Here is a 27,538-nt window from a genome sequence, read left to right as displayed (position 1 = left end):
GCGCGGGCGCCCCGGCCCGGCCTGGCGCGGCCTTTGCGACACGCTGCGGGCGCAGCCCGGCTCCCTGCAGTGCCCGGCCGCGCGCAAGGGCGTCCCGAGGGCGGCGCCGCGGCCGGGCAGGGGTGCCCTCACCTGCCGGGCGCGGGGCTCCGCTTTCCCTGCGCGGGCCATGGTGGCCGCCTCCCGAGCCGTGGCGCCTGGGCCCCTGCGCAGGAAAGGGGTGGGGGCCTGGCTGTCGGCTCTGCGGCTCCTGCCCCCGCGGGGCTGCCTGACTGCGGCTCCGCTCCCGCTCGCGCTACGGACACAGGCGCTGCCCGCAGCAGCGGCCCAGGCCCTGTCCCGGTCCCCGTGCAGGCGGCTGTGGCTGGGGGGCTGCTAGTGGGTGCCCCTGCCCTGAGGATGCCCATCAGCCCCTCGCTCCTCAACAGCCCTATCCACCTGTGTCGGGTTTCAGTGAGGAGCAGGTCTGGTCTTGGGCACATCCGGGCATTTGGCACCACCACCTGCCCTGCTGGGTTCCCTTCTCTGTGGTCCCCTCCGGGCTCTCTGTTCCTGCACAGCTCATAGTCTGGGGTAAAACCTGCATTGCCTTCCAGTTTCTTCTCTGGCATGTCTCCTTGTCTCCTCAGGTCTGACCCAGCGCAGCAAGCAGGCCCAGAAGGGGGAGCGCCGGGTGGGGGTCCCCCCGGCCCTCCACCCAACATGAGTAGTAACCGCCGGCAGCAGCAGATGCAGGCCCAGGTGGGGGAGGTAAGTCACTATGTGTGAGCCTGCCCTTTCTCTGAGCTGTTATGTAGCAGTGTCTAGAGACACTCCAAGGGTCACTCCCTTCCCCTTGCAGGTGGTAGACGTCATACGTGTGAATGTGGACAAAGTGCTGCAGCGAGATGGGAGACTGTCAGAGCTGGATGACCGGGCAGATGCTCTCCAGGCTGATGCCTCACTGTTTGAAAGCAGTGCTGGAAAGCTCAAGAGGAAGTACTTCTGGAAGAACATGAAGGTGAGCCTGGCTGCCCAGCCCCCTCCTTACACCAAAGCTGAACAGTTGTCTGTCTCTGGCCTTGCATAGCTATATGCCAAGCTAGTGGAACGTCTTGCCCATTTGTCTGCCCTGAGCCATGTGTAGAGAACAGGCTGCAGTAGCACTACAAGGAGGATTAGCTGAGTTGTTTCATTCTCTTAGGAGTGCATGAATTGCATCCTTTAGGTGGTTCTCTGCCTTTTCCTTGCTCTTTGGCCTCTGTGGCACTGACCGCTTCTCACTGGGACCGCCTGTCGCTCTGATTTGGAGGTGCCTGGTGCAGCCAGCGTTCACTGTGTATTTAATTGAGATGGTAGGCTTGCATCACTGTCTCAGGCCATGCTATTTGGAAGACTGGAGGTCTGAGCTGTTGTTGAAAGGCACAAATGGGTACTCCAACACCACAGGGGACACTACCTCATGCCAACCTTATTGAGTCTTTATTGTTTCACAATCTCTCCCCAGATGATGATTATATTGGGAGTCATTTGTGCTGTTGTGGTGGTGGCTATTGCACGTAAGTACTGTGGGGGATCAGAATATAAGGATGGGGAGCTCCTGACTAGTAAAATGGGGCCTTTTGGTTAGGGGCTGGAGCCAGGGGTGGCTAACTTTACTTTTGCTGAGGACTGCTTAATTGGTTCTGGTGAGGTGTCAGGGGCCTGGAAGGGTAACTCTTCTTGAAAAGTGTCCCACACCCTGATTGCCATATTGGGACTAGAAGTCCTGCCCCTAATCCCTGACCTTTGCCACTGGAAGTCTCTCCCCTTGCCCTCAAAATTCATTTTGAGAGGGGGAAGGTTTGCAATCTTGGACCTGGAACCCCCCCCCCCCAACAAATGTACTAAAAATCAAACATCTAGTATAATATTAATTTGATTTAAAAAGTCCTGATTTATGTATTTGTAGTGTGTATATAGAAGTGATCACATAGTAGCTCAAAATAAAGTTTTACTCCTGTATAATGTGTGTGGGGTGTGGTTGAGGGGGGTGGGGGAGGGTGTGATGGGTATGCATGTAGGAGGCCCTCTCCACAGTGCACAGCTCCTGCTGCTGTTAGTGGTGGCAGCAGCAGCTGGCCCTTGGAGTACTTATGACCCACACAAGTAGAAGGCCCTGGGTGGTGCATGTCTCCAGCCAGTTCTGGGAGCTGCCTGTACCTGTAGGGAGCAGGGAAGGCTGTTGGCTCAGTCATGGTGGGACTTCCCCCTGGTGTCTCAAGTCCCGGGAGCAGCAGGGAGCCCTGCACAATGTAACTGGGCTGACCTGGGCCCCGTGCTCCCACCACCCTGGCCTTGGGCCCCGGCCCAGCTGCAGCTTCCTTCCACCAACCCCTGCTTCTCTACCTGTTGCCCCAGTGCTGTAGCAGGGGCAGCAAGAGGAGCCACTGGAGGATGGGGGATGCCGATCAGTTCCCTGGGCAGCTGTAGCAGCAGCCCTGCCTGAAGGCAGTGTGCTGGCTGGGGCTGGGACCCTCCTGGGCTGGAGGATGGGAGAGGAGCCCACTGTTCTGGAAATGGGTTGGTGTTCAGCCCCATGTGAAGTACAGCAGGGGACAGCCATGCATTTGGCTGGATACAATTAATTGGTAGGCACCTGCTGGTGGGTCAAATGAAATCTCCAGGCAGGCCAGATTGTCAGGCCCAGAGATACAGATGTACTAAAAAGCTTATGAAGAAATAGACTATTTCCAAACCGTGTCTTGGGAAGTAGTGTGTGGTTTTGGTTTGTGTGTTGTTTTTTGTTTTGTTTTATTTTTTTGTGTTTTGTTTGTTTGTTTTTGGTCGTGGTTGGTTTTTGTTGTGGTTGTTGTTGGTTTTGGTTTTTTTTTTTTTTTTTTTTTTTACCTTCTACATCAAGGAGCTACTGCGTGCGAGTGGGAGGATTGAAATATCCAAATTCCTAGCTAAGGAAGACTTCTCATTTGATGAGAGAAATGGGGACTTTGGTGTAACTGGCCCTCTTGTTCTCTCCTTTTTTTTTCCTTCTGTTTTCTGTCTGCAGTCTACTTCTGTACTTGAATGCGGGTCCCATCGTCTGCAGCCTACCTACCCTGGTCACCCTGTCTCTCCACTGCACAAGGTCCCTCCCTCCACCTGGCTTTTACATTTTATTAATTCTTTTTATTGGCTTTGTTTGTCTTCTGTATGAGGTTCTGATGCATTTCTTTTAGACCCGGACTAACCCCTTGAATAGCTGCTGCAGCACCAGGGAAGGCAGTTCCATTTGGAGGAAGGAAAGGGAATACTTCTCCCTCCAGCTTCTGTTGCAATGGTAATTGGAGTCACAACACACCTTCAGTGTGAACTTTCCTCACACCAGTGTCTTGAGGGTTGGGCTCTGGCAGTGTAAGCTTCCTTAAGCAGTGCCCTAGCAGTCATGAGCCCCCAGGGACTGAAGGAGGACTCCCATTTTGACTCTTCAGCATTGATTCATCTGATAGGAGCCCGTGACAATGTTTGTGGTTTTCCCTTTTAACCAGATTTCGGAGGTTACAGTGGTTGCTTAGTCTTCCACTCGAAAGCAGTAGGCTATAGGCATGTTGCTTTTCTGCAACATGGGGAATGACATGCAGGGACACCTAGCAGTGAGAGTATTTGGACTGGTGTTCTTGTCAGCTGTACAGACTCAAGTGAGCACGTGAACCTGGAACTATCTACTAGCATGCAGCTTATGCTGGGGGTATAGTGGGGCAAAGTGGGGGGTGGAGCAGGAGTAGGGGTCCTGATCCTTTTGGCTTCCTAGGGCTATATGCTTACCATGTGCTGTGGTAAGGGCAGGTCAGGGGTGTTCCAGGTGGGATTCTTAGTTTGCTTTGGAAACTGGAACAAACTTACCCTGTGTTTCTGGACCAGTCTCTGGTTGTTACTGTTTTTCTCTAAAGTCTCTTATTCTCTGCAGGAGTTGGAGAAATTCAGAGCAGAGTTTCAAGAGCAGCTTCCAAGTGCAGCTCTGCTCTGAAGAATGTGGGAATCTGATGCCACTTTCAACAGCTCCCTGGTTCTCTGTGAATCTGCCCCCATTAACAAGTTTAAATCGGTGTGCCAGGGCTGCAAACTGCCCCAGTTTTTTGAGGCTAACAGTGGGCACTTGCCAGTGTTCCTGAGCTCGGGTCCCATTTACAAGAGGGAGATGTGGGGCCTCCTTACTTGCCTATACAAGACCATACCTTAGTCTAAGTTCCACTTAGAGCAGCCTTGGGAAACACAGCCCTACTTAAGTCCTTCAAGAGCAGCTGTGGACTCAATGGACAAAGCAAGTTTTATAGTAAGTCTCTACTAAGGTTTGCTTGTTCTGTGGGTGACTTCTTACTTCCAGAAGACAAGAGGGTGGAGAAAAGAGTGAAGATGTATTTTAGGTTGAAGGTAAACCCCTTCAGTTCAGGGAGCTCTAGTTGTTCAGCATAATGCTCTGAGGGTTACGTACCAGGGCCAGGAGGGCTACTGGGGAAGCAGGGTTCAATTGATGGTCCCTCCATATGGGAGTGAGATTGAGGAAACTGATAAGAATGAAAGCTCCTTGCTGTTCTTGGGACATGCTGGGAAAGGTCTCCTACCCCACCCGGCTGTTGAGGAGGGGCTGGATTTTGCATACTCGCATCCATGCACCAGCATTTCATTTGTACTGAGTCCATCTCCCTACAACTCCCCATCTTTCCCTTTGGGGAAGGGTAGTGATGAACATCTGGAGTGAAGCAGCCCCATGGAATTGAGCTGTTGTTGATGGATGTACAGAAGTACAACTTTCATCTCGAACTCTCCTGGACAAGGCTTTGGCATCTCTTTCTTCTTGTTCCTCTGGTGGCTGAGGCCTCAAGATGACTGTCTCTTCCACTTTCTTTCTCTAGGGTGTTGTATGTTGCTTTTCTCTTCTCCTTCACCCTGTTCTGTTTCTTTCTGTATGGTGGAAAAATACACACAGCCCCAGATCCCTATAAACACAACTGTAACCTTGCTTTCTGGCACATAGAGGAACTAGCACATGTACTCTGAACTCTGCTAACAAACATGTTCCCACCACCTTACTGTGTTTGCCACCTTTATTGTCTCTGTGTAGATATGAATGGGAATAGGAGGGTGACTTTTATGCTTTTCCCTTGAGTGGAAGGGCTTCTGCCGGTACTCGCTTTTGAAATCCAGATGCCCTAAACCTCATTCTTTTTACATGAAGGAAGTTGGGCACAGCCTTTCAGTAGTACAGTTCCAGTCATGTTGGGAGCATGCATCAGGTGGACAGGTCAAAGGATAAGTGGGAATAAGGAGGTGGACTTGTAGAGTGGAAGCTTTACACTGAATACAGCAGGGATGCGAAGGGGAGGGAGCCTTGAAGAAGCAGTAGCCTTCATGAGCCAGTAGGAATTGAATGTTTAATATGCCACTGCTGCTATGGCTAAATTTTAAATTACTGTCCTGTCAGCTGTATGCTGGCAGAGGCATGTTCCTTTCTGTTGAAAGGAAGATACAAGGACACAGTCCTCTTCTAGCAGAAAGCCATTCAGCGGTATATCCTGGCATCTTCAGTCCTTTGAGAATATTCTGAGATCTTCTCGGGCTACTTCCTTCTTCAGCTCTATAAGTCCATGTTAGTAATGTTTGCACATGTACTGAATCATTCTGCTAGTGTCCCTGCTCTGGAAATTCATAGCTCCCTTTTGTGGAGTTTGGGATATACTTTTACAAGAAACTACCTGGGGGAAGGACTGTTCTGACAAGACTTTTTTTTTCACTGAATTTATCTCCCTGGAGCTCCCCATCCTTCCCTTTAAGGAAGAGAAGAGACGGAAGAGCTGGAGTGAAGTGGTCTTTGAGCCATTTCCCCACCCCCTGTTGAGCTGAGCTGTGGTGATGGATGGACAGAAGTACAGACATCTCAAACTCTCCTACGCAAGTCTTTGTAACCTCATTCCTCTTGGTCCTCTAGTGGTTGAGGACTTGAGGCTGTCTCTTCTATTTCTTTCTCTGATATATTATATGTTGCCTAAGGCACTGAAAACCTCTTCCATGACCCTGACATGAGCTGAAGCCTGCAACTAAATGGATTCAGATGCAACAGCTTTCCTCTAGTACAGAAGGAAGGCCAGGGAGTAAGGGTCAGAGACCAACTAGAGAAAAAGCAGCATGCAGAGCAGCCTGGGTATTTAGATACCAGTGGAATACTAATGCTGGGATCTGTAGCATCCCCTGCAGCTGTTGCCCAAAAAAACTCCCTAAGGATGAATGTGCCACACAGCCTGGCTCCCTATGTGACCCAAGAGCCTTGCCAATAACCACCTGGGATTCCTCAGCTATGCCACTGATCTAATGTTACAGTTGCCTGAATGAATATCAGCACATAAAAATAGTCACGGGGTGTCCAGTAACTGTACTTAGTTTCCATTTCTATCCTCCCACAGCATGTACCTTTCCACCAGGATTCAGCTCCACTGATCCATGCTTGAAAGACTGTTTCAAGAGCCTTGGGTAGATGAGTCTGCACGTAGCAGTTCATTTTAAGGGCACTGAGATGAGCCAAGTGGCTTGAGCTCAGACCAGGATCATCTAAGATGGAAGGCAGGTCATTAGAATGAGTAGGAGTTTTGAAGTGATGGGAGCCCAAGAAGTGTGGCTGTGCCTTAAGGAAATGATCCTTCGGGCACAAAGGGAGACGATCCCGATGCGAGGAAAAAGAGGGAAAGGGGCCAGGAGGCTTCCTTGGCTGACCAGAGAAATCCAGAGCAGCCTATGGGCCAAAAGGGGAGCACATAAAGTGGAAACAGGGAGAGATCACTAAAGAGGAGTATACGTCCTCTGCTCGCGCTTGTAGGGAGGCAGTTAGATGGGCCAAAGCTACCATGGAGCTGAGGATGGCATCCCAAGTAAAGGACAACAAAAAATTGTGCTTTAGATATATAGGGAGTAAAAGGAAGGCCCAGGGAGGACTAGGACCCCTACTAAATGGGCAGAAGCAATTGGTGACAGACAGGGGGGACGAGGCTGAACTCAACGAGTTCTTTGCCTCAGTGTTCCTAAGAGAGGGGCAAGACAAGTCTCTCACTGGGGTTGTAGAGAGGCAGCAGCAAGGTGCCAGACGGCCATGTGTAGACCCTGAGATGGTGCAGAGTCACTTGGAAGAACTGGATGCCTTTAAGTCGGCAGGCCTGGACGAGCTCCATCTGAGGGTACTGAAGGCACTGGCCGACATCATTGCACAGCCACTGGCAGGAATATTTGAACGCTCGTGGTGCACAGGCCAAGTCCTGGAGGACTGGAAAAGGGCCAATGTGGTCCCCACTTTCAAGAAGGGGAGGAAGGAGGACCCGGGCAACTATAGGCCAGTCAGTCTCACCTCAGTCCTTGGCAAAGTCTTTAAAAAAATTATCAAGGCTCTCATATGCGAGAGCCCGGCAGGACAAATTATGCTGAGGGGAAACCAGCATGGGTTCGTAGCAGGCAGATCATGCCTGACTAATCTAGTCTCTTTTTATGACCAGGTTACGAAACGCCTGGACACAGGAGGCAGGGTGGATGTCGTATACTTAGACTTCAGGAAGGCCTTCGATACGGTATCCCACCTCATACTGGTGAACAAGTTAAAAGGCTGTGACTTGGATGACTACACAGTCCGGTGGGTGGCGAATTGGCTAGAGGGTCACACCCAGAGAGTCGTGGTGGATGGGTCGGTTTCGACCTGGAAGGGTGTGGGCAGTGGGGTCCCGCAGGGCTCGGTCCTTGGACTGATGCTCTTTAATGTCTTCATCAGCAACTTGGACGAGGGAGTGAAGTGTACTCTGTCCAAGTTTGCGGATGACACAAAGCTATGGGGAGAAGTGGACACACCAGAGGGCAGGGAACAGCTGCAAGCAGACCTGGACAGGTTGGACAAGTGGGCAGAAAACAGAATGCAGTTCAACAAGGAGAAATGCAAAGTGCTGCACCTAGGGAGGAAAAATGTCCAGCACACCTACTGCCTAGGAAATGACCAGCTGGGTGGCACGGAAGTGGAAAGGGATCTTTGAGTCCTAGCGGATCAAAGTGAAAACAGGCATAACTAAGCTGTGCTCAGGAGCTGGGTGCTGGTTGCGGCCCTGGCTGAGGACTGCAACTGGGCTGTGCCAATGCTCCTGCTGGGACTTCAGAGCTGGAGGTTCCTGGCTAGGGGGTCTGGCCTCTACGCTTGGGGTCCAACCCATTGCCAGGTTTGAGGTCAGGAAGGAATGCTACCCTGTGGCTAGATTGGTCTGGACTGAGGGAGGTTTTGCCTTTTTCTGTAGCATGTGTGGCCTTTCCCTGGGATCTCTTGAGCATATTCTGAAAACACTTTATAGAAGCAGGACGGATGTGGCTCCCTTTCATTACCTGTGAGGGTGCTACATCTGTGTTTTGTCAGGGTTGATGGTAGTCATAGGCCAAGTTTAGATGATGATTTTTATGGGATTGCTTTGGACTGTGTTAGCACCACTGCTCACAATGCTTAGGGATCATTAAAGCTCAGTTAACCCTTAAATGGAATGTGAAATATGAACACAGACAACTCAGTGTCCTAAAATGAATGTCTAACTTTATTAGTGCAACAAACTTTATCTTAACAGTTTCTATACACAGAGAGAGAGAAACATTTAGTACACTGATCTCACCCAATCCCAGATGTTACTTTGCTTAACAAAAAAGGCAGCCACTCAGTTCCTGAAAGCAAAGAGTGAGTCGTTGGCTGGGACGGTCCAGACAGGTATTGAAGCTGAATTTATGACTGTGATGACACACTTAACTTTCTTGCTGTCCCCTTCTATTATTTTCTCTAACTTCACTCCTTTGATGAATCCTTGCTTTCAGATTGGTTTCTCTGCAGTCAGCATACTGTCCATATTTTATCCTGTCAGCGTATTACTTTGTTCAACAGACCCATCACAAGTACACCTCTTAATTTGGCCTTTTTCCAGTGTCTTGGGCATTGTCCATTGGTCTCCCTTATCACTTTTCAACAACATATCCAATCATTTCATCCCTGTGATTCAGCTGCTCAGTGCCAAGTTCAGTTAATCTGAGCTGGTAACAAGGCCATAACTATGTTACATTAGAAGAACGTCTCACAGTGATAAAAAAGAAAAGATATAATGAGCACTATGAGCTCTACAAAAATAACTCAAGGCCAGCTGCTAAACAAAATGAAAAGATAATGATACTATACAAAACTTAAACAATGATTAAATAAGGTTGAATATAAAAAAAAAAAAAGTTTAAACAATATTTATAATTCACCACCCTATAAGCAGGTGCAAGTTTAAAGCATAAAATATGACAAGCTACCCTAACAACATGATAAACCTTCCTCAGGCAGGGGGCAGACTAGATGACCTCTGAAGGTCCCTACTTCTCTGTGATTCTTTAGGATTCATTGAAATGAGCTGTGAAATAGGAGTTACCAGGAGCAGCTGACAGACAATGCAGAACAAAGGCTGGCTTGATTGGAGCAACACCAACACAGTTAAATTGAGAGGGCCATTAACACCTGTGGAATAAAGAGTTCTAAAAGTAGATACTCGCCACTACGTAACCCTTGTATATCTAGTACACCCTCCCCACCCCAAGCTTGGTGTCATCTGCAAACTTGCTAAGGGTTCAACTCACTTCAGATCACACTGGGATTATCTCCCAGATTGTTGGTGAACATACTACACAAAACCAGTCCCAGGATTGACCCCCACGATTGATGGTCTTGATAGCAGCTGCTGACTACACATTGAGCTGGGAATTACTACCCTTTCAGTCCATCAACCAAGCCAGTTGTCTGTCCACCTTACAGGCCATTCATCCAACCTGTACTTCCCTAGCTTGCTTGGGAGATCGCATCAAAAGCCCTGTAAAGTCTCAAGGTATATCATGTCCACTGCTCTCCACATCCACAGAGCCATTCATCTCATCATAGTCAATCAGGTAGTTGGTCAGGCATGACTCACGCTTGGTGAATCCATGCTGACTGTTCCTAATAACCCTTTTCTCATCCAAGTGCTTACAAATGGATTCCTTGAGGATCTGCTCCATGATTTTTCCAGGGACTGAGGTGAGGCTGTAGTTCCCTGGATCTTCCTTCCCTTTCTTAAAGATAGGCACTATATTTGCCCTTTTCCGGTCATCCGGAGCCTCTTCCCAACTGCAACGAATATTCAAAGATAATGGTCAGAGGCTCAGCAGTTGTAATGGCCAACTCCCTCAGCGCCCTCGCAAGCATTGCGTCGAACCCCATGGACTTGTACACATCCAACTTTTCTAAATAGTCCCTAACCTGTTCTTTTGCCACTGTTGGCTGCTTACCTTCTCCTCAAGCTGTGCTGCCAGGTGCAGTAGTCTGGGAGCTTACTTCACCTGTGAATAGCAAGGTGCAAAAGACATTGAGTACATCAGCCTTTGCATCTTCTTTCACTAGGTTGTCTCTCCCATTCAGTAAGGGACCCACACTTTTCCTGATCTTCCTCTTTTTGCTGATATGCTTGTTGAAGCTCTTCTTGTTGTCCTTCTTATCCCCTGCTAGTTGTAACTCCAACTGCGCATTGGCCTTTGATTTAATCCTGGAATGCCCAAGCAATACTTTTGTACTCCTCCCTAGTTGTTTGTGCAAAGTTCCACTTTGCTAGTCTGGCTAGTATTCATGTACATTGGGACAGCTTGTTCCTGCACCCTCAGTAAGGTTTCTTTAAAGTACAGCCAGCTCCCTGGACTCCTTTACCCTTCAGATGGGCCTCCTAGAGGGTTCGGCCCTTCAGTTCTCTGAGTAAGTTGCAAGTCTGCTTTTCTGTTCTGTAGTCCAATGTCCTTACTCTGCTGCTGTCCTTCCTTTCCTCAGGATCCTCAACTCAATCATCTTGTGGTTGCTGCTGCCCAAGTTGCCATCTACTACATTCCCCACCAATTCTTCCCTGATTGTGAGCAGCAGGTCAAGAAGAGCACAGTCCCTAGTTGGCCTCTCCAACACTTGTATCAGGACATTGTCCCCAGTACTCTCCGAAAACTTCCTGGATTGCCTGTGCACTGCTGTGTTGCCTTTCCAGCAGCCATCAGGTTGACTGAAGTCCCCCATGAGAACTAGGGCCTGTGGTCAGGAAACTGCTGCTAGTTTTTTGAAGAAAGCCTCATCTACTTCCACCTTCTAGTCCAGTGGCCTAAAGTAGATGCCCACCATGATATCACCCTTGTTGCTCCCCCCTCTGACTCTAACCCAGAGACTTTCAGCAGGCCTGTCTCCAGTTTCATATTGGAGTTCTGAGCATTTTTTATATCCAGTGCAACTCCTCCTCCTCTTCTCACCTTGCCTATCATTCCTGAACAGTTTATGTCCATCTATGACAGTGCTGTAGTCCTGCAAGCTATCCTGTCAAGTCTCTGTTGTTCCAATCATGTCATAGTTTCGTGACTGTGTGAGAACTTCTGATTCTTCCTGCTTGTTTCCCAGGCTCTGTGCATTTGTGTGCAGACACCTAAGCTGCCTAGCTGATTGCCTTACTTTTTCAGGAAGAAAGAGAAGGCCTCCCCTGTTGTGCCCTCCTGCTTGTGCTTCCTCCCAAGTCACTCACTTCCCTACTTATCTCAGGGCTTTGGTCTCCATCCCCCAGTGAACCTAGTTTTAAAGCCCTCCTAAGTTAGGGAGCCTGTCTGCAAAGGTGCTTTTCCATCGCTTTGTCAGGTAGATCCTGTCTCTTCCAACATCTCATGGTCGAAGAAGCAAAAGCCCTGCTGGCAATGCTGTCCACACAGCCATGCATTTGCTCCTGCCCTTGAACAAAAGGATTGAGGAGAACACTGCCTGAGCCCCTGTCTCCTTCACCCATTCTCCCAGAGCCCTGTAGTCACTTTTGATCTGCTCAGGGCACCCCTGACAGTATCATTTGTGCCCACATGAACGAGCAGCATTGATGAGCACTCAGAAGGCCGGATGAGTCTCAGTAATCCTTCCGTGACATCTGAAGTCTGGGCTCCAGGCAAGCAGCAGACCTCCTGTGACAAGGGGTCAAGCTGGAAGTTGGATGCCTCCATCCCGTGCAGAAAGGGAGTTTCCAGCAACCATCACCACCTGTTGCTCCCTATTGGTGGCAGTGATCTTAATTCTCCCAACCTTGGCAATGCCTGGGCTGGTTTCTTCTACCAATGGAATGTGCTGCTCCTCCTCTGTTGCTAAGGCTCAATATCTGTTTTCCAGGAAAGCCACTGCAGGTGGAGATATGAAAACTTCTGCTTGCTGCCAGCGTTCACAAACTTCTGCCTTTCTGGGAGTCCGTGTACTCTTCTTTCTCTAGCATTGCCTCTGACAGTCCAGGTGTCCTCCAGCCAGGTTTTGAATCAATCAAGTCCTTATGACGGAGGATGTTTTGGAGTCTTGCCACCTCCTCCTATGGCTCTCTTGTCTGCTCCCTGAGGGATACCACCAGGAGGCACAGCTGGCATCGCAGGCACTTCCCCCCACCCTCCCTGGCTGTCACTGTAAAGAACCTGCAAGCTGGAGTCTCCACAATGTCAAGCCTGGACCTAGGTGGAAGCCTGGAAGCTTGGTAGCACCAAGGTTTTCCCCTTCCTGGTAGGCATCAGAGTACATCAGTACTTTTTTTTTCTTTTATACCAGGTATTGTGGCCCACAGCAGGAGATAGAATACAGGAACAGCTGTACAGGATAGCAAGTTCCTTCCAATTTCAAAGGTGTGGAGCAAGGTCAGTTCCCAGGATATACATGGAGCTAGAAGTGATGCTGGCCACTGACTGGGGACTCTGCAGCTGACCTTCCACCTGGGAGGCAACAAGAGTGGGGGTGAATATCTGCAGAGTAGTAGTGTGTAGACAGAGCAACAGACAGGCGTGAGCTGGACCAGAAAGCATTTAATTTATCATCTCCTACATCACACCCTGTCACTGTGAATATGGAGCAGTCAAGGTTAGAGGTGATCCATATGCATAGCTCAGCAAAGCGGCAAAGTAGTAGTGGACCAATGAGCTAAACCAAACTCGGGTTTTGGATAAAATATTCTGAGTACATTTGAAACTGGTGTGCCCTCACCCATTTGCAAGGCTAAAGTTGTCACTGACTGGGTAAAGCTAACTCAGGCTCAGGTACGTATGATCTGTCTGTAGTTTTGTATGCTGGCTACTTCTCATAATTTAGACATTTGATTGTACCATATCCATGGAATCATGTGGTGTGGGGAGGAGCGGAGAAAGGAGGATAAACCTGTCAAGTGTATTCAGGTAACCTGGCTTTGTCCTTGGACAAACTAGTATTGCTACAGGAAACAAATTAATTTGGGGCTCCCCTATGCCTTCTGAAGATGCATCTTGAAAACCTTCTCTTCTGCTGGAGACTACGAGCACAACTTGGTGGAAGAGTGGGAGTGGATGGGAGGGAGTAGGGGAAGGACATTGCTTTTTTGAATGCAGGAAGTTAGAGGGTTGGGAGGTTGGGAAACGAGGCTGGGTTGGATGGTGGAAGGAGTAAGAAAATGTCTTTGGAGGCACTTGGTGTTTCCCTGTTCTGTTACAACCAGTGGAGAGCCTGATATATTGCTATTTAATGCAAGGTTGATGGTTAACACAGTAGTTTCTCCCATACAACATGTCCCCAAATAAGATACACAACTTGGTTTTGAAAAGCAAAACGAAGGAAAAAAGATCTTTCCTTGTTCCTGCAGTGGGAGCCTCTGCGGGAAGGGACAAATGGGTGAAAAGGGAGGTGTCCACAGAGCAGCTAGGAAGCCCTATTTGCAGCAGGGCTGCATTACTTTTGCTCCTCCCACCCTAAGGAAACTATTACAATGTTTCCTTGCTTATGATGTGCTGGCCAATTTCCAGCAGCAGTTTGCGACCACTTTTCTAGACAAAATCACTCATAGTTGGCATGGCTTGGGAACCTCCAGTGCAGTTGCAGAATCAGAGTTGGGGGTAGAGAAACCTGGTCTGGTCCCATTTATATTGACTGGATTAAATTGCTTGTGGCCTGGGCAAACAATCTGCAGATCAATGGCAGAAAGTGTAGTGTTGATCTTCCTAGATTTTTTAGCACTCTGCAGTTGACCACGAGGTGCTGATAGCATGCTTATAGGACCAGGTGAGTATTTGTGGAACCACTCTTATCTGGTTCCACTCCTTCCTAGCAGGATGGTCCCAGAGTGTGGTGACAGCTGAGTGCTCACCCTGGCCTCAACCTTTCCTGTGAGTTGTTCTTCCAGGGTTCCATCTTATCTCCTACTTGTGTATCTGAGGTCACTGGATGAGACTGTGCAGAGATCTCAAGTACTGATAACACCCCTCTCTTCTTTTTCACATCAGCCAGACCCAGCAGTCTTGGCTCTTACCTAGTGCCCGCCTACAACTGAGGACTGGATGTAGGTAAAACAATGAAAGCTGAACCAAGAGAGGACAAAAATGTGATGGTGGTTTACACCCCAGGGAATTATGCAATTACGTGCCCATGTAATTTTGCATGTAAAACGTATGACTGTGCGTAATAACATAATATTGCATAATTCCCTGGAGTGTCGCTGGAGAGTGCGAAGGGGAGCTCCTGCCTGCAGGAGAGGGGTGTATGTGTCCGTGTGGGTGTGGCCCCCTGCCCCACATCCCATGGTGCAGAGCCCCCATTGCTGGTGGCAGCACCTGGTGGGAAACCCTGGGCCCCTTCCTAACTGGGACAGGCAGAGCCCCCAGTGGCATGTGGATGCAGCTGAGTACCTGCAGCTGCATGTGGTTCCCACCTGCAGTGCCATGAGCCCCAAATGCTTGCACAGAGCAAGTGTAGTCTGGCCTAAAGGCACCTGCAGGCTGAACCAGGCTGAGTCTGTGCTGCCACGTGCAGCACCCAGAATTGGTGCCCCACTGCGGACTGTTCCTGCTACAGACAGGACCACCTAGAGGGCATGCTGGAAGCAGGGGCTGTGCCAGAGAGGTGTGTGGTGATGGAGGGCTGTGTGCAGGGAGGGGAAGAGGGGCATATGGGGGTGTGGCAGCAGGCAGCCCACACCCCCAGCACCCCTTCACAATCTCCCCACACCCACATCTCACCACACATTCACAACCCTGCCCCTTGCATGCTTACCCAAAACCTGCCTCTCAATCAGACCCCCCCCACACACACACAAGTTCCTCCATATATTTCTAAAGAAGGTTCAATTAGTGTTACATTGAGCTTACTTTGTAAAAAAAAAAATAATAATTTTGCATAACTGAATTTCTCTGCGCAGAATTCCCTGGGATGTAGTGGTTGGTAGCCGTGACTTGGGGTGGGGTCAAAGGAAACCTGCGGCTGGGGGTGATCCGCCGCCCTTTGTCACTCAGGGCTGCAGCCTGGATCCAGTGCCGCACGCGGCTGTGCAGACGGTGCTGGATAACAACGCTTTCCATCGGCGACCAGGGACCCCCGGCCCCAGCGCGGGTCCTACATGTGCACGGAGCTGCCACCATCAGCGACTACGGACGCGGAACAGCCCAGCCGGCTTCTGCAGTCACGGCCGTGGCAGGTGCTAGGTGCACGTTGATTGGCCAGGCGTGTAGCAAGAGAAGAGACGGAAGCGCTTATTGGCTGGCGGCGGGGGGAGGTGGCTGGCCCGGAGCTGCCTCCATGTGCTGAGGGGCACCGCGCGGAGCGCCCGCCATTGGCTGGCGCCGCCGTGGGCGAGGCCCGACCAGCCTATAAAAGGCTGGAGGCGGTGGCCGCCGCATTCACAGCCTGGTGCAGAGCGGAGCGTGGTGACTTACTCGGTGTAGCACGGGACCGGCCCGGCGCGACCCGACCCGGCCATGTGAGTGCTCGGCTCGAGGGCCGGGGGCGGGGCGTGGCGCGGCGCGGAGCCGGCCTGGCTTGTGTTGGTCCGGCGGCGGCGGTGGCTCCGAGTGGCGCATTGCAGCAGCCTCCGCCTGGGCTGCGCCTGGCGAGGGCGCCCCGGCCCGGCCTGGCGCGGCCTTTGCGACACGCTGCGGGCGCAGCCCGGCTCCCTGCAGTGCCCGGCCGCGCGCAAGGGCGTCCCGAGGGCGGCGCCGCGGCCGGGCAGGGGTGCCCTCACCTGCCGGGCGCGGGGCTCCGCTTTCCCTGCGCGGGCCATGGTGGCCGCCTCCCGAGCCGTGGCGCCTGGGCCCCTGCGCAGGAAAGGGGTGGGGGCCCGGCTGTCGGCTCTGCGGCTCCTGCCCCCGCGGGGCTGCCTGACTGCGGCTCCGCTCCCGCTCGCGCTACGGACACAGGCGCTGCCCGCAGCAGCGGCCCAGGCCCTGTCCCGGTCCCCGTGCAGGCGGCTGTGGCTGGGGGGCTGCTAGTGGGTGCCCCTGCCCTGAGGATGCCCATCAGCCCCTCGCTCCTCAACAGCCCTATCCACCTGTGTCGGGTTTCAGTGAGGAGCAGGTCTGGTCTTGGGCACATCCGGGCATTTGGCACCACCACCTGCCCTGCTGGGTTCCCTTCTCTGTGGTCCCCTCCAGGCTCTCTGTTCCTGCACAGCTCATAGTCTGGGGTAAAACCTGCATCACCTTCCAGTTTCTTCTCTGGCATGTCTCCTTGTCTCCTCAGGTCTGACCCAACGCAGCAAGCAGGCCCAGAAGGGGGAGCACCGGGTGGGGGTCCCCCTGGCCCTCCACCCAACATGAGTAGTAACCGCCGGCTGCAGCAGACGCAGGCCCAGGTGGAGGAGGTAAGTTGCTGTGTGTGAGCCTGCCTTTTCTCTGAGCTGTTATGTAGCAGTGTCTAGAGACACTCCAAGGGTCACTCCCTTCCCCTTGCAGGTGGTAGACATCATGCGTGTGAATGTGGACAAAGTGCTGCAGCGAGACCAGAAACTGTCAGAGTTGGATGACCGGGCAGATGCTCTCCAGGCTGGTGCCTCACAGTTTGAAAGCAGTGCTGGAAAGCTCAAGAGGAAGTACTTCTGGAAGAACATGAAAGTGAGTCTGGCTGCCCAGCCCCCTCCTTACACCAAAGCTAAACAATTGTCTGTCTCTACAAGAAAATGTCACTGATCTTGCATAGCTGTATGCCAATCTAGTGGAGCATCTTGCCCATGATTCTGCCTCTTAGCAATGTGTAAAGAACAGAATGTGTTACAAGCAGGATTAGCTGAAGGGTGTAATTTTCTTAGGAGTGCATGAATTGTATCCTTTCAGTGGTTCTCTGCTTTTTTCCTTTTCAGCCTCTGAGGCACAAGGTTGGCTGGGTCAAGATCAGACTTAACCAGCCCTGCAGTTGCTGTCCAGGCTGAGAGGATATTTTTTGAAGCTTCTGACCTAGGGTTGCTAGTCACTCAGATTTGGAAGTGCCTGGTTTAGCCAGTACATCTACCTGGTTACACTGAGATGATAGGCTTGTATCACTGTGTCAGGCCATGTTATGTGGAAGACTAGAGGTCTGCTTTGAAGGGCATAAATAGATGCTCCAGCTGGCACGGGACACTACTTCATGCCAGCCTACTGAGTCTCACCATTTCGTAATCTCTCCCCAGATGATGATCATATTGGGAGTCATTTGTGCCATTGTGGTGGTTGCTATTGCACGTAAGTACCAATAGGTGGGCCAGAATACAAGGTCAGGGAACCTTCTCCCTCTTGATTAGGGGCCTTGAGAGTAACTTTGCCTACTTGTGGCAACTTTCACTGCTCAATGAGACTGGACAGGGAACTGGAACCTCCTGTCAGTCCCAGAGACTTATGAAAGTTTTTACAAATAAATAAGGTTTGGGAGCAGTCTCTCTTTGAAGTGCTGCTTTTTACCTTCTACACAAAAGGACCTCTGCCTGGCACTAGGTGGGTTGAAATACCCAAATTCCCAGCTGGGGGAGATATTTTGGTTGATGAGTGTGGGGACTTTGGTGTAACTGGCCCTCTTGTTCTCTCCTTCTTTCTCTCTCTTTTTTTCTCTTTTGTTTTGTCTGCAGTCTACTTTTTTACTTGAATGTGGTTCCCCATAATCTGCAGCCTACCTTCCCTGATCACCCTATCTCTCCCCTGCCCAAGCTCCCTCCACCTGGCTTTTCCATCATTAATTTTTTTGTTTGTTTGTCTTCTGTATGAGGTTCTGATGCATCTTCCCTGGACCTGGGCTAATCCCTTCAACAGCTGCTGCAGCCCCTGGGAGGGGCAGCTCCACTTGAGGAGAAGGGAAAGGGAGGGAGAATTCTGCCCCCTCCAGCTTCTGTTGTAATTGGAGTTGTAGCACAGCTTCAGTGTGAACTTCCTTCACAGCAGTGCCTTGAGGTTTGGGCTCTGGTAGTGTGAGCTTCCTTAAGCAGTTCCCTGGCAGTAAGGAGCTCCAGGGATTGAAAGAAGACTCCCATGCTGGCTGTTCAGCATTGTTTCCTTTGAAAGGAGCCAATGGCAACAATTCTGTGTTTCCCTTTAACCTCTGAAATCTGGTTACCACTGGTTACTTAGTCTTCCACTCAAAAGCAGTAGGCTATAGGCACTCTTCTGCAACATGGGGAATGACATGCAGGGGCAGTAGCAGCAGGAGTATTTGGATTGGTGTTCTGTACACCTACAAGACTCAGCTGAGCACATGACCCTCTAGCTATTTACTGGCATGTAGCTTATGCTGGGGGTATAGTGGGGCAAGGTGGGGGGTGGAGCAGGAGTGAATCAGGAGTAGGAATCAAAGGGCTTCTTAGGACTGCATGATTACCATGTTCTGTGGCATAGCCAGGTCCAGCCTGTCCTGGGCTGGATTCTGCGTTTCTTGGCCAGTCCTTGGTTATTGCTATTTTTATTTTTTTTCTAAAGCCCCTTACGCTCGCAAGAGTTAAGAGAAATTCAGAGCAGACTCTCAAGAGCAGCTTCCAAATGCAGCCCTGCTCTGAGGATGGGTTTTGGGAAAGAGGCACCAGATTCCCACATCCAGCAACTCCTGGTTCTCTGAGAATCTGTCCCATCAACAAGCTTAAATAGTTTTACTTCCCTTGGGCTGCAAACTCTGCCCTAGATTTTTTTTAAACCAAGAGTAGGAACTTGCCAGTGTTCCTGAGATCTAGTACCAGTTACATGAAGGAAATGTGCAACTTCCTCACTGAGGCTAAGGTATGATCTTATATAGGCAAATCCTATTTAGGTAGGGCTGTGTTTCACAAGGCTGCTCTAAATCCTTAAAGTGCTGCTCTGGACTGAATGGACAAGTAAGTTGCATAGTAAATCTTTACAAAAGTGTGTTGTGGGTAGTTTGGGGTTTTTTTTGTGGGTGACTTGTTACCTCCAGAGGATGAGAGGGGAGAGAATGTGGAGAAAAGAGTAAAGATATGTTTTAGATTGAAGGAAGGCCCCTTCAACTAGAACTCCTGGAACTGTTCAGCATGGTGCTCTGAGGGTTATATACCATAGCCAGGTGGAATACTGGGAAGGGGGAGGGGTGCAATTGGTGAGGCCTCCCTATGGGAGTGAGGTTGAGAACTGTTGATGAGAATGAAAGCTGCTTGCTGTCTTGGGGCATGCTGGGAAGGGTCTCCTCCTTCAGGGCTTGCTGAGAAGGGGCTGGATTTTTGCATGTTTACCTCCATGCACTGGCATTTCACTTGCATTGAGTCCATCTCCCTGCTATTCCCCATCCTTCCCTTTCGGAAAGGGTAGAGATGAAGATCTGGAGTGAAGCAGCCCTCGTCCTTAGAGGACTTTCCCCATCCCCCGTGGAATTGAGCTTTGGTTATGGATGGACAGAAGTAAAATCATCTCTCGAACTCTCCTGGACAAAGCTTTGGCACCTCGTTCCTCTTGGTCTTCTGGTGGCTGAGGCCTTGAGGCTGTCTCTTCCATTTCTTCCTCTAGGGTGTTGTATCTTGCCTTTCTCTCCTCCTCCTTCACCCTGTTCTGTCTTTCTGCATGGGCAAAAATATACCTGTCCCCAGGCCCCCAGAAGATGAAGCAAGGGACTTCCCTCCCTTTCCACAGGACTTCAGCCGCTGTCTCACGCACGTGTGGTTTGTGTAATCTCCTCTATAAATACAACTGTAACCTTCCTTTCTGGCATGTAGAGCAACCAGCTCATGTACTCTGAACTCTGCTAACAAACACAATCCCACCACCTTATTGCGTCTGCCACCTTATTGTCTCTGTGTGGATATGAGTGGGGAAAGGGAAGGGTGACCTTACACTTTGCCCTTGAGGGAAAGGGACTTCATTCTAATTCTACTACTCACTTTGAAATCCTCCCATGTGTTTTTGGAAAAAAAAAAAAAAAAAAAGTGGTTCCAGGCATCTGGAAGTGAAGCACAGCCTTTCAACAGTACGACACCAGTTCCAGTCATGCTAGGAGTATGCATCTGGTGGACAAGCCAAAGGGTAAGTGGGAATGAGGAGGTGGACTTGTGTTCAGTGTAAAGCTTCCATTCTACTTCCCAGATATATATGTGGTTTGAAACTCTGTTTGGGGGAGGGAAACTTGAAGAAGCTGTATCCTTCATGAGCCAGCGGGAATTGAAAATTATGCCACCAGTGCCAAGTTAATGTGGGTAAATTAAATTACCACCCAGTCAGCTGAATTCAGACAGGTCCCTCTCATTCTGCTAACAATGGGATATAAAGGCAATATCCTTCTCTAGCAGGCCTTTTAGAGGTATATCCTGGTACCTTCCATCCCTTGAAGAGAATATTCTGGCTGAATCTTCTCTGGCTACTTCTCTCTTCAGCTCTGTAAATTCATGTTACTAATTAGACTGCACATCTACTGGATCATTTTGCTAGTGCTCCTGCCTTTGAAATTCATAGTTTCCTTTTGTGGAGTTTAAGTTTTATGCTTTTACAAGAAACTAGCTGGGAGGGAGGACTGTTTCAGTTGCTCTTAATTGGGTCTCATAATGCCCACCATCAAGTACACACAACTCTTGCCACCAGAAGCAAAATCTATGTAGGCAGTCACTTAAAATACCTGTGGTTTCTAAAGCTCTTCAAGGTATTTTATTTGCAACTTTGACACCTTTCCTTTTCATCTACTTCTCTGTGATTCTATACTTGATTATGGGACAGAGGAACCATTGTACCTGTTCTCCCCTACACAAGGACATAAAGAGGGGATGCTAGGTGCAAGGGTATCTAGCGTACAGGAATAACTTCAAGAGGTACTGGAAGTCAAAAGCATCCAACGTGTATAGAGCACCAGGAGAAGGCTGTGTAGATAATGCACCTCAGGGAATCTCAGTTACTGTAAGCTAAGCACACTTTTTTTTCCTCTGGCAGTGTAAAGTGTCTTATTCAAAAACAAGGTTATCTTAATGCTTTTAGTAGTTTTGTCTCTGAGGAGTATTTTTCCTGGTGCCTAGCAATTCTACTGGAGTATCTAGTCCTAAGTTAGAGACTGGGCACCAGAGTAGGATCCTCAGGCTGGTGTTCCTGCATCCTTTCAAACCTATACTATACCCCAGACATAGCAGGCTAACACCCCAGATATGGTCAGATCTACAGTGACTACAAACTAACATGTGATTCTTGAATGCTTAATACTCCCCCCTGCCCCACACTGCAATATAGAGCCCTAAACTTCCTGTCAGTTCAGTCTGTACATCAGAAACCCTCATGCTTTCACCTTTTTTGAGTCCCTGCCTAAGATTGCAGATCCCTTCCCCCATACATACTTCAGTACCTCATTGTTGCACAGTCCGAATTATTACTGAGTACCAAACTGAATCCATGAACCCTATCCCAGGTCTCTGAAGCACTTTTTTTTTTTTTTTCTTCTGTACCACATTTTTTGTGTGGATTTGTAGTTCCTGATATTCTTAATAGACATACCAAAGTAGTAAGATAGGGTATACCTGCATAGTTGTCTATATAATAAGTACTAATTAGTTTTCTGACCTTGACCTCAAAATCTAACTAGTTTCTATAGTTATGCAATATAAAACAAAGTTATAAAAGATGTAATTATTCTATCATCTCCTAAAATGTGTAACCTCTGTATACTTCCCTTCTGCCAGCCAGTTTAATCAGCTAGCTGACAGTAATTAAAGGCTCTCTAGTTATACTCACTGTGTTGTTTCTTTAAGCTTAAGTGTGTGTGAATATGGAAGTCAAACCATGTGGGACTGGGGCCTGGCCTGACTAGCCCAGCCACTTGCAACACTTGCCATCATTAGGTAAATTGGGCCCTGTTTCTTGGTCATTCTGCCAGTCTCTTCTCTCTGACTGGTTTGATCTCTGCCTGACTGTCCCCACGCCCCATCTGGACATGGGCCTCAATCTCTTCACCCCACCATCACTGTGTCTGTCTCTGGTCCTGTGCCTCTTACCTCAGAGCTCTCATCTCTTGGATGTGATACTGTATTTATTCTGTGAGGAAGCTGCATTAAAACACCCAGTCCTAAAATGCTTTCATTTTTACCAAGGGTATCATCAATACCCTTCATGGAGGAGAGAGTGGGATTGTTGTTGGGGCTAGCTACTTATTGGAAGGGGCAAGTCTAAAATCAACATGTCAGACTCTCAGTTATTCAACCTCATGTGCAGAGGAGAGTTCCCCTCTCCTCAGTGGAGGGGGTTACAACAAGAAAACTCCTGCTAGGAAGGCAAGCAGCAGGACCTACTTAATAGCAGAAAACAAAGCACCTTAGAGGAAGAGAGATTCTATAGGCAAGGCAGCCCTGAGTTCAGTGATGGGAAATTTTCTTCACGTGTAGTATTCCAGCTTGACCTCTTCCCACAGTCAGTGTTCCTAACACCATATATTGCTAACACTTGACACTGGGGATGTAAGCTTTCGTGTCTGCAAACGCTCCTTAAGGAAAATACTATTGATCCCAAGATGTGGGAGTCGAGCATAGATTCATAGACTGTTAGGGGCTGGAAGGGACCTTACAAGATCATTGGGTCTAACCCCCTGCGTTAGGCAGGAAAGGCAACTGAGGTTGGGTGACCCTAGTGAGGTGACTGTCTAGTCTCCTCTTGAAGATTTCCAGAGTAAGTGATTTGCACCACCTTTGGGGTGAGTTTATTCCACAGTTTAGGGAAAAACTTCAGTTGGGTTGTCCAGAGTTGAGCCTGAAGTGGTCTTCCAGGAGTTTGTGGTATGCACAGTAGTCTTTTTCCCCAGTCTTCTGGTACTTTGTGATAGGGCTGTCTGAAACAGCACCATTCCCTTTCAACAGGACAGTGTTTCATTTCGATCTACCTGCCTTTCACCAGGGGGATCCTTGGTCCTAGCACTTCCTGGGTCTGCTGCGCCCCAGCAGTCCTACCAGGCCTCTCTGACCCTGGTACCGTGCAGTTTTAGTGATCATCCCAAGGACCTGGGGCCTCTTCCTTTCCCATAGCCCCAGCCCATACCTCCAAGTTCTTCCTGGCACGGGAGCTCAGCTGGGGCATGTTCCCTTGCTGGCTGGTGATGCAGTGAGTGCCCCCTCCATCTCTGAGAGTGGGGAATTAAATGGCTTTTTAAAAAATGAAAAAAGGTAATAGGTGTGGACAGGGGGAGGAGGGTGGCATTCACTCTGTCTGCACCTGGAGCGTGGGGAACCCTAGCAGTGGGAACTTCACCTTCAGGAACACCAGCTGCTCCACCAAACCAGGATCCAAGCAGGTGCGGTAGGGTGTCATAACATCCCCAGCAATGCTGAACATCCTCTCGCTTAGAACACTGGTTGCGGGGGACAGGACAGGTGTTTGTGGGCAACTGTGGCCAGATCCGGCCACATCTGGCTGCGGCTTGCCCAGTAGGTCAAGGGGTCGTACAGCAGCAGCTCCGTATCCTTGGCAAGCTAGGCAGCCGCCAAGGCCTGAGTGCTACTTGCCTGATGGTGGGGTCAGGTGCCTCTGGACTGCACCATGGAAGCCATGCCCTCTGTCCACATTGGCAGCGCCTGTGGTGGAGAAGGAGACTGGATGGTGTGCTAGCATGGGACAGTGGATCCTGCTCTTCCATGTCTTCCCGCCTCCACCATTCTGCCTCCCTGACTCTCTTCACCAGCACCTCTGTCCACTGATTTTTGGCGTTGGCTGCTGCATACGCCTTCCTTCACCCTCAGGTCACATATGGTGCCCAGCATGTGGACTGTACTGGATCAAACCATTTCCTGATGTCCTCCTTCAGCTGCTTCAACAGTGCTTGGACGTCTGGTGACGGTGGCTTGTTCCAGCCAGGAACATTGAATCCCTGGAAGCTCTCCATTTGGCTCTGAAGTTCTCTCACTATGGGGATCACCTGGCTAAGGAGGGCATTGCCAGCACTGAGGGTCTTGGTGGCTTTGAGGAAGGGCTTGAAGACCACCAAGATCTGGAAGATGGTATCCCACTTGGCTCTGTTAAGGGGGCTGCTGATTCCAATCTCCCTGAACAAGGCCATCTCATGGATGGCTTTCTGTTGCTCCACCAGTTTCTTGAGCATCAGGTATGTGGAGTTCCACTGAGTCTCCACATCCTGCATGATTTTGTGCTGTGGGGTGTTCAACTCTGCTTGTTTGTCCTGCAGCATCTTGCCCCTCTAAATGCTCTGGTGGAAGTAGCCTGCCACCTTCCTGCATTTGGAAATGAGCTTGCGGGTGGTGCTGGTGCCATCACTGACAGCCCTGTCCCTCTCCAAGGCATCCCTGACAATGAGGTGGAATTTGTGTGCCACACAACAGATGCCAACAAAGTTGGAATCGCAGATCGCCATGATCATATTGGCCCTGTTGTCGGTGACCGTGAACCCATGGGTGAACTTGCCCTGCCCAACAAGCCACCCCTGCACCAAGCAATTTATGGCCTCCATGATCTCTGTTGCTGTGTGGGACTCATCCATCATCTCTGCTTGAAGGAGAGCCCACTGACGGCCTGACTGGTTGCACCGGTGCCATGTGAGGAAGAGGTAGGTGTGATCTCCACCCTGGCTGCTCCAGCTGTCCGAGGTGAAGTGTAAGGCCACCTGTGGACCTGCCTTGCACAGCTCCTCCCTCAAGTACTTCCTGCATGCTGCATACAGGGAGGGCACCAGTGTCCTGCTGAAGGTGGTGCATGCAGGCACTTGGTAGGCTGGGGCCACAAGCATCATGAGCCACCTGATCCCTCACTGCTCAACTAAAGAGAAGGGCTGGTCATAGACAGCAAGCATCTCCCCAATGCTCTGGGTGATCTCGCTTGCCCTTGCAACGCCCCCCGCCCCTTCTGTCTGCCTTTCCCCCACTGTTCCAGGGTGGCCTGCCTCTGCTTTGGGGGGGGCAGGGGCTTTGGAGTGAGAGAGGGACTTCCCTTTGGGCACACTCCTGCTGGTGCCAGGCTGAGGAGGAGCAAGGGCTAGAGGGTGGTGCCTGTGAAGATGCATCAGCATCCCTGTGGTGCTCATGTGTTTTGTTCCTCTGCCCCAGCTGGTTTTGGTTTGCCAGTGCAGGCAGATAGCGTATGTGGGATCATCTGCCAGCAAAAAATGATCCCAGACCACACTACCTGCTGGCTTCTGGGTGTCCGTGCATGTGTGGATGCTGCAATTTCCCCCTCCTCAGCAGGCAGAGGCACAGCAACAGGAGGAGCAGACTCAGCTAAGCCATTTGCCTCCGCAACTTCTACCTCAGCCTCCTCTGAAGTGCCATCTGGGGAAGGAGACCTGGCTCTAGGGGAAACTTGAAAGGTGTGGAGCACAAACTCAGCTGATTTTCCCCCCCCCCTCCCCAGAATTTCCCTTGCTAGGGCACTCGGCTCCAACTCTTCCTCTGGCACTGGAAGGTTCAGCGTGGGAAGTGAAATGGGAGACTTGTCATGCTGGTGCTGCTGCTTGTTGTCGTGATGGTGGGGGTGGGTTATGGCTGGTGCCCTTTGAGGGGGGTGCATGTCACAGGCCAGCTGGGCACTGTGAGTATCAATTTAGTTGCAGGCTGACTGAGTGCTGCAACTGTATCAGCCACTGGGCTGTTTGGTCAGGGATCAACCAAACTCCAGTTGGGAGTAAAGTAAAGACAAGTTTTACTTATAACAGTAAAAATGAATTTTACTTATAACAACAAAATAATAAAAAATATATTTAAGCAGCAAAAAAGACAGTTTGCTTGTATAACAGTCAGTAAAAAGGTTAAGCTAATAAACAGACAACATAACAATAAAAGTTAAAAATTGGCAGTGATAATAAAAACAGACAGACAAATTGACAAAGAGTTCCTACTTGGTTAGCAACTTACCGATTGTCCCTCAGTGCCAGGTACACCAAGTTGATCCAGGGAAGTCAGGCATCCCCGATGCAGGCTGTCAGAGGAAATACCAGGGGAAATCCCTCAGTCAGGATCTGGTCCTCACTCACACTGGGAGTAAGGAATCCGGGGACATGGGACAGCAATGACCATTCTATTCCGTCCTTCCTTCTGGTCACTTAATGTGCGTGTTCCTTTATATCCTGTTTTATGCTAATCTGTTGTCTTTAGAGCCACTCACAATCTTACCCTACAGCTGTTACCCTATGGGGTTAAAAGGTGTTAGAAATTATTATAATAGGTTACTGCCTAAGCTTGGGTTTAACCAATAAGCATATCACACCACATCACTTTGGGGTCTGAGATTAGCATTTTTCCCGCCCAAGTCCAACCTACTTAAAAAAATTTTAAGATGTGTTAATTATACTTTGTGGTTAGATTTGTTAATCTTACTGACCTTTAAGCAAAAAAATTATTAAATCAGCTAAGTCTGCAGTTTTATTTTTTAGCTCTGCTTTTTGAAACTTATGTCAGTCTTATGATCGGTACAAACAGTTAAATATAATGTTACGGGTTATACTCCTGACAGACAGGAAGCGCCTGCAGGAAACAGTTTTATAAGGTTTATTTTAGCCAATATTTATTGCACGCCTTACTCTCAAAAAGCAGATTTCTTTTTTGCTATAAGTTGTTCATTAACCCTTTTGGTTCTGGTCATCACAGATGCAGCCTCAGGCACAGGCAGTAGCACTGCCACTGCTCCCCTCTCCTTGCTGCTTGTGGAAGCCTCATCCCTGCTAGTTGTAGGAAAGAAGCTGCATCTCAGTTGGGGGGGACACTTGCACCTCTCCCTCTACCCCCTCTTCTGCCCCTCTCTGAAGGCTTGCCAGCTGCTTTTCCACCACACTTCACAGTGTGTTTCATAGTGTCTTGCTTTTATACAAATATATAAATGTATCTGTGTTCCTATATAATTGTCTAAGGTGTGTAGTCTATGCCACAAGGTATAAATGTATAGAAATAAAATATAAATGTATCTCCCTATATAAATCAAATTCTATTGTGTAATATCCAATATAATTATAACATTGAAAGGAATAAATCAATATAATAATGAAATAAAAGGGTCTAGAAGAAAGAAAAGGTATTTTGGAATCCCAGTTGCTAGGCTAGGCTACCAAGTAGGAAGTCATTCAAATCAATGCCAGTAGTAACCTTTGTCTAATGCTCCTGAGCTGCTGGAAGACGCAGCTCAGTAACTGTCAGACCCGAAGGCCAAAAGCATGCCAATTCAAACAATGCTGCCTTCTATGCTGTATTTCCATCCCTCCCCCAGAGCACTGGGATTGGAAGGGACTTCAGGGAAGGATCACGGTCACTAGCCAGCTACACAGTCAATATGAGTGCAGTCCTTCCCCCGCCCCTTTTCCCCATCCTTCTCCTTACTTTCTGTTTCCCTGCAG

General features: G+C 49.6%; 1 protein-coding gene across 1 annotated transcript; it reads left to right on the top strand.

Moving 5' to 3' along the window:
• Window positions 1–702: 702 nt before the first annotated feature.
• Window positions 703–26,792, top strand: VAMP1 (vesicle associated membrane protein 1). Its single transcript, XM_059724303.1, has 7 exons — window positions 703–750; window positions 958–1,000; window positions 1,487–1,538; window positions 16,529–16,649; window positions 16,741–16,899; window positions 17,454–17,505; window positions 24,501–26,792. The coding sequence occupies exons 1-7, from the start codon at window positions 703–705 to the stop codon at window positions 24,734–24,736; spliced, it is 711 nt and encodes a 236-aa protein (XP_059580286.1). The 3' UTR covers window positions 24,737–26,792.
• Window positions 26,793–27,538: the final 746 nt, after the last annotated feature.

Source organism: Alligator mississippiensis, chromosome 1 (assembly GCF_030867095.1).
Source record: "Alligator mississippiensis isolate rAllMis1 chromosome 1, rAllMis1, whole genome shotgun sequence".
In the NCBI taxonomy this organism is placed as follows: Eukaryota; Metazoa; Chordata; order Crocodylia; family Alligatoridae; genus Alligator; species Alligator mississippiensis.
The sequence above is the reverse complement of the archived record's forward strand: the minus strand, read 5'-3'. Positions and strand labels throughout refer to the sequence as shown.

What these genes read in the sequence shown, in the direction of transcription:
- VAMP1 (XM_059724303.1), top strand. Translation starts at nt 703, where the DNA reads ATGAGTAGTAACCGCCGGCAGCAGCAGATGCAGGCCCAGGTGGGGGAG. An exon ending in ACTTCTGGAAGAACATGAAA is followed by an intron (nt 16,900 to 17,453) that starts GTGAGTCTGGCT and finishes ATCTCTCCCCAG; the next exon opens with ATGATGATCATATTGGGAGT. An exon ending in TGTGGTGGTTGCTATTGCAC is followed by an intron (nt 17,506 to 24,500) that starts GTAAGTACCAAT and finishes TCCCTCTCCAAG; the next exon opens with GCATCCCTGACAATGAGGTG.